The 10,555-nt window shown below is 44.0% G+C and overlaps 1 protein-coding gene across 1 annotated transcript; it reads left to right on the top strand.

Moving 5' to 3' along the window:
* Nucleotides 1–2,223: 2,223 nt before the first annotated feature.
* BORCS7 (BLOC-1 related complex subunit 7) lies at nucleotides 2,224–8,270 on the top strand. The gene is made up of 5 exons (XM_066621138.1): nucleotides 2,224–2,413; nucleotides 5,330–5,392; nucleotides 6,079–6,122; nucleotides 6,773–6,793; nucleotides 7,949–8,270. Exons 1-5 carry the CDS (start codon nucleotides 2,264–2,266, stop codon nucleotides 7,998–8,000), a joined length of 330 nt encoding a protein of 109 aa, XP_066477235.1. The 5' UTR covers nucleotides 2,224–2,263; the 3' UTR covers nucleotides 8,001–8,270.
* The last annotated feature ends 2,285 nt before the right edge of the window (nucleotides 8,271–10,555 follow it).

The raw sequence follows: 10,555 nt of genomic DNA, 5'->3' as shown, positions 1-10,555 counted from the left end.
GGGAATACATTTGGAGAGATGATGTTTTCTATGAGATTTTTCACAGAATGCTTTTTAAACGTGAATATTTGAATAGCTTTTATTTCTTTACCCAGCATTTAGTTAATCTGTGGAATTCCTTGCCACAGGATATGGTGATTGCATCTGGCCTGGATGTTTTATATGGTGTTTCACTGCTACCATTGTAATTTTTCCTGTAATTTGTGCTTTTATTGTAATCAGTTCATAGAATGTTGTAATGTTTTAAATAATATTATATTGTAATTTTTTTTAAAAAATTTTAATTCTTGTAAGTATACTTTTTATACTTCCTTGGGAGCTCTTTGGGGGAAAGAGTCAAAAATAAATAAAAAGAAAGAAATTTATTTATAAATAAATAAAACCTCATTGTAAACATGGATTTAGGTTCAGGCCACCTATGTAAAGTGCCTTTATACACATGTGTGTGTGTGTGTGTATATATATATATATATATATATATATATAATGTACCTTGTATTGGCAACCTTCAGTCTCGAAAGACTATGGTATCGCGCTCTGAAAGGTGGTTCTGGCACAGCGTCTAGTGTGGCTGAAAAGGCCAATCCGGGAGTGACAATCCCTTCCACACCGGGAGCAAGTGCAGTCTGTCCCTGGTCTGTCTCCCTGGCTATGGGCCTTCCTTCTTTGCCTCTTAGCCTCAGACTGTTGGCAAAGTGTCTCTTCAAACTGGGAAAGGCCATGCTGCACAGCCTGCCTCCAAGCGGGCCGCTCAGAGGCCAGGGTTTCCCACTTGTTGAGGTCCATCCCTAAGGCCTTCAGATCTCTCTTGCAGATGTCCTTGTATTGCAGCAGTGGTCTACCTGTAGGGCGCTTTCCTTGCACGAGTTCTCCATAGAGGAGATCCTTTGGGATCCGGCCATCATCCATTCTCACGACATGACCAAGCCAATGCAGGCGTCTCTGTTTCAGCAGTGAATACATGCTAGGGATTCCAGCACGTTCCAGGACTGTGTTGTTTGGAACTTTGTCCTGCCAGGTGATGCCGAGGATGCGTCGGAGGCAGCGCATGTGGAAAGCGCTCAGTTTCCTCTCCTGTTGTGAGCGAAGAGTCCATGACTCGCTGCAGTACAGAAGTGTACTCAGGACGCAAGCTCTGTAGACCTGGATCTTGGTATGTTCCGTCAGCTTCTTGTTGGACCAGACTCTCTTTTTAAGTCTGGAAAACGTGGTAGCTGCTTTACCGATGCGCTTGTTTAGCTCGGTATCGAGAGAATGAGTGTCGGAGATCGTTGAGCCAAGGTACACAAAGTCATGGACAACCTCCAGTTCATGCTCAGAGATTGTAATGCAGGGAGGTGAGTCCACATCCTGAACCATGACCTGTGTTTTCTTCAGGCTGATTGTCAGTCCAAAATCTTGGCAGGCCTTGCTAAAACGATCCATGAGCTGCTGGAGATCTTTGGCAGAGTGGGTAGTGACAGCTGCATCGTTGGCAAAGAGGAAGTCACGCAGACATTTCAGCTGGACTTTGGATTTTGCTCTCAGTCTGGAGAGGTTGAAGAGCTTTCCGTCTGATCTGGTCCGGAGATAGATGCCTTCTGTTGCAGTTCCAAAGGCCTGCTTCAGCAGGACAGCGAAGAAAATCCCAAACAAGGTTGGTGCAAGAACACAGCCCTGCTTCACTCCGCTTCGGATGTCAAAAGGGTCTGATGTGGAGCCATCGAAGACAACAGTGCCCTTCATGTCCTTGTGGAAAGATCTGATGATGCTGAGGAGCCTGGGTGGACATCCAATCTTGGGGAGAATCTTGGCTGTATATAATGTACACACACACACACATATATGTGTGTGTGTGTGTGCACGTATGCATGTATTGATGTGTGTGCATGTATGTATGTGCGTTCGTGTATATACACACACACGGAGGGAACCTCACCTGTGAACCGTGTATATATATACCGTGTATATATATATATATATATATATATATATATATATATATATATATATACACACACACACACGGAGGGAACCTCACCTGTGAACCTCTTACAACGCATTCATTCGTGTGTATATATATATATATATACACGAATGAATGCGTTGTAAGAGGTTCACAGGCGAGGTTCCCTCCCTTCTCCTCCAAGGCTGAGTGTGATGTGGTGGGGACTGTCCTGATAAGGGGAGGGAGGAGCCTTTACCACCTGCTTTTCCATCCATTCTGTCCCCTTTCGCTCGCCGTCCCTCCGTGGTACGGCCAGCTCTGGGCGACCTCAGCAAGATGGCCGCCATTCCAGCGGGGAGTGCGGCGGACGCCCAGGCTCGATTCGGCCAGTCGGTAAAGGGCCTGTTGACCGAGAAGGCGACCAGCTGCGGCACCGACGTCATCGCCCTCACCAAGCAGGTGCTGAAGGGCTCCCGGAGCGCCGAGGTCAGTCAGGCGACGAGGTCTCGCCCCGCAGGGAGGCCACTACCGGTCGGGTAGAATAAAACCGCAGCGAATGCTGGGATTTGTAGTTTATTTGCAGGACTGTGGCTGATTTGGGAATGCTCTTGGACTATGCCTGCAAGAGAGACGCAGCAGCGCTTGTGTGGGGTTGACTGGCTGGTCGGTCGGTCGGTCATCCCTTCTGTTGTCCTCCTTCAGTCCATGAAATCATTATGGGTGAAGGGGATGGGGAAAGTGGGGGTTTAGCCCACGGGAGAGTTAGGACAGACAATTTTCCTTTACCCAGCACATAGTTACTCTGTGGAACTCCCTGCCACAGGATTGGTGATGGCATCTGGCTTGGATGCCTTTAAAAGGGATTGGAGAAGTTTCTGGAGGAAAAGTCCATCACAGGCTCCTCTTGTAATGACTGGATATTGCGGATATGGAAATAAGAGTCTAGGGCAGTGGTCTTAAACCTTTTTTGTGCAGAGGCCCCAATATATAGTATGAGACTGGGGACCCCACTGTCGATCCTCTTAGGACCCTATCCGCCCACTCCCCACCCCGGTACACCCTCCCAGCACTGTTCACTGTAACCAAATATTCTTGTTAGAGAAAGCAGAAAAAGTTATCATGGAACCTGGCACAGGTGAAAGCTATTTTGGCACAGTTGCTCAGAACCTCAGCAGGACTGGGACACAATCTCTTGGTACCTGAAGAAGTACACCAGATGCCTCCCCCCTTACTTGGTGATGCTCTTGTCCAGTGATCTTCAACCTTTCTCATTGGGAACTGCACAACTGATGCTTTGCAACCCTGCTGGGATCCCAACCCCACAACTGAAAAACACTGGTTTAGAGCCAAGAAAATGGCTCCCTAAATCTCCCCCTAAACTATTTTAATGGAATAAAGGAGAGTCCCTGCCCTGTGCATACAGCCTAGAGGTGTGGTTCCACCTTCCTTCTAAAACTATTTGTTTAGTACTGCCATTTAAACAAGGATTGAACTATAGCTGTCCTTTTCTTTGTTGTCCCTGTATGAAAAGTCAGTGGTGATCCATGGTCCCTTGCACTGGGTAAAAGAGTATGGGTGATGCTACTGCTTTTGAAACAGACCAACTGTTAAGGGCCCAATTCTATCCAACTTTCCAGTGCCAGTGCAGTTGCAATGCAGCCCTGTGGAAAGGGAACAAATGTTCCCTTACCTAGAAGAGGCCTTCGTGACTGCTTCCCTACTGCTAGATGCAGCACATGCCTCAATGGCACAGCTGCACCAGCACTGGAAAATTGGATAGGATTTGGCACTAAGGGTTCTGACCCAGAAGAACAGAAGTAGTTGCACTACTACCCTCCTTTTTAAAGCAACTCAGGAGAAGCAGCAGAAAATTTACTGCTGGATCTTCCAGCAATAATTTAACATAGAATTAGTGCTGACCACATGGATTGCACAGTGCTTGGAGCATGAACAGTAATAATTCCAGCAGGCAAAAAGTCATAAGTGAAAACATGCCCTAGTGTATCAGCCATCTCATAGGAAAAAAAGACAGGATAGTGCTAATGCAATGAATGTATGTGCATTGGCGTATAATTGCAATATATGGAAGTAACACCTTAATCTAGAGCAGGGGTGTCAAACCTAAGGCCCGGGGGCTGCATGTGGCCCGCAGAAGCTTTTTATACGGCCCCCAGGCTTTCAGCTGCTGAGTAGTGCTGAGGTGTTACTGCTGAAAGGGCAGTCCACCTGAAAATTGGGCTCTCCCATATCTTAAAATATGATCAAGATTCATATATTTTCTCTTTTGTTATTTGGAGCTAATGAGTTTCTAAGTGAGAAAAAAGTGTTTATATTTTGGTTATGACCTGTTTAATGACATCACTTCTTGCCTAATGACATCACTTCTGGCCCTCAGCAGGTATCATGAATGCTATGTGGCCCTCCGTATGAAATGCGTTTGACACCCCTGATCTAGAGAATGGGAGGGGATAAGGTAGGCACCAACTTGAGCACTTACTGAATGCAGATGCTTTCTGGTTTTACCAAACTGAGGACAGACTTCAGATGGCTATGTTCCTAATGCAAATAGAACCAAATGGCATGATCAACAGAACATGGAGAAAATAAAACAATATTTTACAGTACTGTAAAACAGTATGGTCCAGGTTTATTTGGATTTCTGCCCAGGGAGTCTTTCTTTCACAGTCTAGCCATGATGCTGTGCCAGAGGAAACCCAAAAAGTGCTCTTTTCAATGCTATACATTTCAGAATGCAAGAATGTTCTGGTGCGTATTTCACTGATGATTTTGGGACTGGATTCACAGCAATTACTATCTTGTATGTACTACACTAACTGTGTAGCACCTTCTACAGAAGGGGTTGGCAATCTACGACCTGCAAGCTAGATCTGGCCCACCACTCAGGGCACAATCCCAACCAGGTCTATTGAGAAGTAAGTCCTATTTTGTTCAACGGGGCTTACTCTCAGGAAAGTGTGGTTAGGATTGCAGCCTCAAAGTCATCCAGCCCATGTGGAGCTCTGTTTGGGAGACAAAGCCTCCTGCCCAATTTGCTGTGCATCTGGCAGGGAGTGGCAGAGCTGCCTGTCTGGCTCTGCCATTCCCTGTTTGGTGTGTAGCAAATTGAGCAGGAGGCTTTGCCATTTCAAGTCGAGCTCTGTGCAGCTGCTTCTGGAAGCTCAGCAACCCAGAAGTTCAGCAATAACATGATGAACGTCCAATCCCTTTACCCATCCAGCCCAGTTCTGTCTACAGTTAGGCTGCTCAAATACTATTGAAGACAGTAGAATTTAAGCAGGAAACTGAACAGGCTTGAAGCCTTTCAGTACAAGCTGAGTGCTACATCTCCAGATCTCCAGAACATGAAACTTGTGGCTCTTACTGTGGCTTTCATGTCATTAGTTCCTAGGTCAGGCTGCCAGAAACATGGTGATGCAAGAGGACGCCATCCTGCACTCAGAAGATGTAAGGAAAGTTGTGTCTATAAAAGTGGGTGCTTTGCCTGATGGCTCGGTCCATGGTTCTCTGTGAACTGCCCAGAATGCAGAACAGGGGAGATAACAAATCAAGTTCATGGTTGGGAACTGAGTGTTGTTTGTCCCATTTTTAATACAGCTCCAGACTTCAACCCAGAAACACAATATGCTGTCAGACTTGTTTATTTCAGAGATCCATATTAGTGCATGTGTGTCTATTGGCATTCTCAATCATGGTCAAATTTAAAGAAGAATAAAACATACATGTCTTAGTTTCTCACCGGAAGCCATTCTCACCAGAAGTCATACAGCCCCCCTGGGGAGCCCTGGCACATTTGAAGGGGGCCACAGACTGAAAACTGTGAGAAGGGGATTTTATGTTTATCTGTTTGTGTTGTATCCTTGTTTGAGGGGGTGGGGGCTAGAACCTGAGAAGAGCTCCTAAGAGGCTGTAGCCAAAAAAAGGTTGAGAATGGCTATCCTAGAGAATGTGGTTATGTTGTGATCTCCAGGACACACAGCATTACTCACTGACTTTGAGTAATGCAAGAGTTCCTTCATTGGCAGTTTGATATGTTTTGGCTTCTGATTAACAATACAATAGCTTATGTAATGATTGTGCTGACAGAAACATAGTGGAGAAGGCCATTTATTCCCTATTTTGTCCTATTGCAGAGTTTAAGGAAAATGGCCATTATAACTACTCATCTGCAGTACCAGTAAGTAGCATGCATTGTTTCATTTGGATTTGATGTGCTTGTCTTCTGAGATGCAGAATTAAATCCTGTATAGATCCAATATGGTATGATTCTTTTAATACCAGTTACTAGGAGCCCTGTAGGCTAAGACTGCTGCAATCCTAACCACACTTTCCTGAGAGTAAGCCTCATTGAACAAAATAGGACTTACTTCTGAGTAGACCTGGTTAGGGTTATGCCCTGAGTTGAGTACTATTGGATTCTCTGCTACCAGAATTCCAGGAGCATCTCTGTGATTGATTTTCTAGGATAAAAATAACAAAGGCTGCAATCCTAAATGTACTTCTAGTGAGAGAACCCTGCTAAACTCAGTTGGGCTTGTTTGTGAGTAAATGTGCCTAAGATGGTTTTGTAAGTTGATTGCTAGGTGATCAGGTCTTGTCTCTCTCACTTTTGGGGGTCTGATGGCAGTATAAAAGTACTTTGGTGGGTTGGAATCTAGACATAATTGATCACAGCTCTACTTCACTGATTTCTTCTATCAGTCCAGTTATAGCCATCATGGCACTGATCTTTCTTGTGCTTCTCTTCTGCTTTCATCAGCTCAAAATTCGCATCAACTTCCTTATGTTCCTTATAATGCTTTTCTTCTGTCTTCTTTTCTTTCCTAGGCAAGAAGCTATTCAGAAAAAGTGAGTTGGCTGTTTCATTTCATTACTACAATCCCTGTCAAACATTCTCTTACCTCAAGGAGGCCTCCATGACTGCCCCCTCACTGCAAGATGCAGCACCCGCCCCACTGGCACAGTGCTGGAAAGTTAATTAGGATCGGGCTGTAGATAAAGATTCCTGTCCCAAGTAATACCCTGGTCTCCCTTTACTCTGCTCTTAAGAGCAAATTCATTCTGCCAGAGAACTCTAGTGGGTTAGCCTTATGGTTTTTAGTGAATACTGTAATCACTTCCCTCTTGTTTTGATTCCATCTGCCCACTTCCTCTCCCCCCCCTCCCCGATTTCTGTCAGGAAGATGCTTAGTCTGGCCTATCTTTTGTTTTATGTTTTACCTTTATATGCCACCCTTCCTCCAAGGAGCTCAGAGCAGTGTACATGGCTCCTCTCCCTCCTTTTTCTTCACCACAGCCCTATGATGCTCTGAGCCCTACGAGACTGAGTAAAAGTGACTGGCCCAACATCACTCAGTATGCTTTGTAGATGAGTGGGGGGTTTGTTCCCAGGTGTTCCTGGCCCAAGTCCACCACTTAATATTTCTATTTACTTGGAAGAAAATCACACCAATTTTGATGGGGCTTACTTCCAAGTCAGTAGGGATAGGATTGCATCTTTAGTGTTTTAGGTAGTGTGTGGTGCTTATTTTCAGATTCATGGGGATCTCTGAATCTTGGGAACAAACTGTTTGGCATTGTTGTATTTATGTTTTCTGTTCATATTTTATGGTATTTGTAGGCTGCTGCCAGAACCTTTTGGGTTAGTCAGTCGGGCACGGAACACGAAAAACAATAAAGTGCATCAGTTCTCCGCTTGTGGGTGCAGAATTTTTCATTCCAATCCAGGCAGACATCCAGAACAATCTTGGAAGGGCTGGTCAGTAGGCTCAGGCTACAATCCTATCCACACTTACCTGGGAGTAAGCCCCATTGACTATTCTGAGTAGACAAGCATAGGATTGGGCTCTAAATCAGCAGGCGCACCCTGCCTTGTTCCCCATGTTTTATTCTGATATGCCTGGTTCATCTTCACATTGCACAAGCAGCCCATATTGTGCAGTAACTACCCAGTACAGTCAAAAGTCAATGAGTACCTATTGAATGCTTTCATTTCCTCTTTAGCGTTGAACAGTCTTCAAATTTGCGTGATCAGCTGAGCCACCTTCTAAAATGAGAAGAGGTGCACCCTACTGAAAAACATCTGGAAATGGACAGGAGATGCCATGTCTTGGAAACTGTGGAGTTCCTTCCCTATGCCCTCTTCAGCCTCAGCAAATGCACTTTGAGATTAACCAAGCCCAAAGTCATCTGCCATGAGCTACAAAGGGCATGTGCCTCTCACTTGAGGATGGAGGCAACCTGTTTACTCATTGTTAATATTCCCTTTGTCAAAAGTTGGATATTTCCTTGTAATGTATTTATGTTATAAAAGACCTGAACTCTTTGTGTTCTCTTTTTTTTTTAAGGTAGCTAAAGAGCAAGACACATTTCCCCAAGATTCTGGAGCTCTTCAGATTATGAATCAAATATATCTTGTTTGCAGTCTTTAAGGATGCAACTCTTCTTTCACACTGTGAATTTTCAATTGAATTGATATGTGGTGTGAAATCAATCTTTTATCAGGGCGCAGTCATACCAAGTGGAATAAGTGGATAAGCACTAGAAAACTGCCTGAAATTGATGCAAGGAAGGTTCCTTTGCGCAGTTATTGTCTTGGCATTATCACTGTCTTGTATTACATCACTGTGTTAACATGTCACTTCTAGCCCAGATCTAAAATGATGTGCATAAAGCTTGATTCTGTGCATACTAGTATAATGCACAAGAGGTGATGAGCCAATCTGTAGGATTTCCAGAAGCCATTATATACTTGAAGGTTGTGTGCATCACGTCTTGAGTTACAGATTCACCATTCATAGACCAGTGGGTTTGGCACAGTAAGGGTCATACTTCTTCCTGAATGTTCTCAGTTGTTGTCTCCTGAAATCTGATGCAGAAATGACAACTGATATGTCCTTCTCTCCAGATGAAAACCTAATTTCATATTTAGGCTTCAAAAGTCATGTTTGCAAGGACGGAATTCCTTTTTTCTCCCCTCTCATAGTTGCAGGGAGCTGAAGGTACTGAGTGCTCCTAGGATGTTTAAGGGCTTATTTAAATTTGGTTTAAAAGCCCAACTTTCATCAGTTCTCAAAAAAAGCTGCACATTTCATTGTAGCAGGATCCCATTTAACTGATCTTTTCCTTTTTTGACAGTACCGTATCTGTTACATGAGTGTGATTTATGTGCTGCTGAACAATTCTGATGTGTGTGCATTTTCCCTGAAGAAAGAGGTCTGGAATGTATCCTCTCAAGTCTGTGCATCTGCTGTCAGTTTTAGCCTTGAAGCACATTCCTACACACGACTGCTGTTATGGCTCTTGATTAAGCAGCCTTGGATTCATTACGTAATTCTGTACAAAACCAGGAATCTATTCAGATATGCAGCTGGAGAGGAACTGGAGGTGTCTTATGCTCAATCCTATACACACTTACCTGAGAGTAAGCCTCATTGAATACATTTTCTTCTGAGTAAACATTTATAGGCTTGTGCAGCTAGGTATACAATGCCCTGTGCTGGGCCAGTTTAAAACCAATGGGAAACGTGTCATTGATTTGGAAGCAGGACTTAACCTATAATATGCATTTATAATATGTTTCCTTTTTCATTTGTTAGTAACAACATCTTCAGTTATTTTCACTTAGTTGTGGGGGGTATCCATGGCTTGTACATAAATTGCAAAAGTTACACTTTGTACATATAACCAAATGTAATATGTACAAAGATTGTTGTACTACATACATTAAAAAAAATGTGGATAACAGTAATGCAGTTCTAAATTTCATGCACAGTTAAAACACACTCTTCCTTCTTTTAATCCCTCTCTAACTGTCCATTACACTCTTACATAAACATTAATCATTTTGTTTTTATGTCTTAGTGTTCTCAGGCCTATTTATTTGCACTTATGCCAGCATCTACAGTATACTCAATTTTTGGGAGCTGCTTAGCTTGCCCTAAGCCTAAGGTGAAGGCAGATGAAGGTTCATTCTGGAAGTGGACACAAATGTGTCTGATGATTCTCCATGGGCCAGTCCCAATGCCCATTCAATGTCGCAAACTGATCCAATCCAGCCAAATTTCTAAAAAAACAAGTACATGTATGCGCCACTTAACTACAGGGATAGTTCTCTGATCCCTGTTGTTATGCAATTAGGTCATTAAGTGAACATTCAGTCCAATCTATTGCCTTTGTGGTGTAAACAGACACTCCCTGCCAGACACTAGCTGGCTCCACAGGCTACTGGAGATAGATTGCTTTTTCTTTGCATTAAGAGCCTCTCTGTTGTAGGCTATGGGAGACACAATTGCCTCATTGAGAACTTCTTTATTGTGCTTTGACCACTGTCATATATGTGGTCCATCGTTAAGCAAACGGTTGTAAAGTGGTGCATGCCTGTATAATGGCTGGACACAATTACTCCAACCCCCTCCCCCATCAGCCATATACTGTTTACTGTCTCTCGCCCCATCCTCCCCCCCCTCCGCGTGGCACCAGCACTGCCTTCTGTCCATGAGGAGGCCACTGTCTCTTCTGCAACCTGCCTGCTTCAGTGCACCTGTACAATATTCCCAGATAATGAGAACAGAGTCACAGATAATGAGAGGTAGGTGGCAATTCTGCCTC

This window comes from Tiliqua scincoides, chromosome 3 (assembly GCF_035046505.1).
Source record: "Tiliqua scincoides isolate rTilSci1 chromosome 3, rTilSci1.hap2, whole genome shotgun sequence".
Lineage (NCBI taxonomy): Eukaryota > Metazoa > Chordata > Lepidosauria > Squamata > Scincidae > Tiliqua > Tiliqua scincoides.
This window is presented reverse-complemented; position numbering and strand designations above follow the sequence as displayed.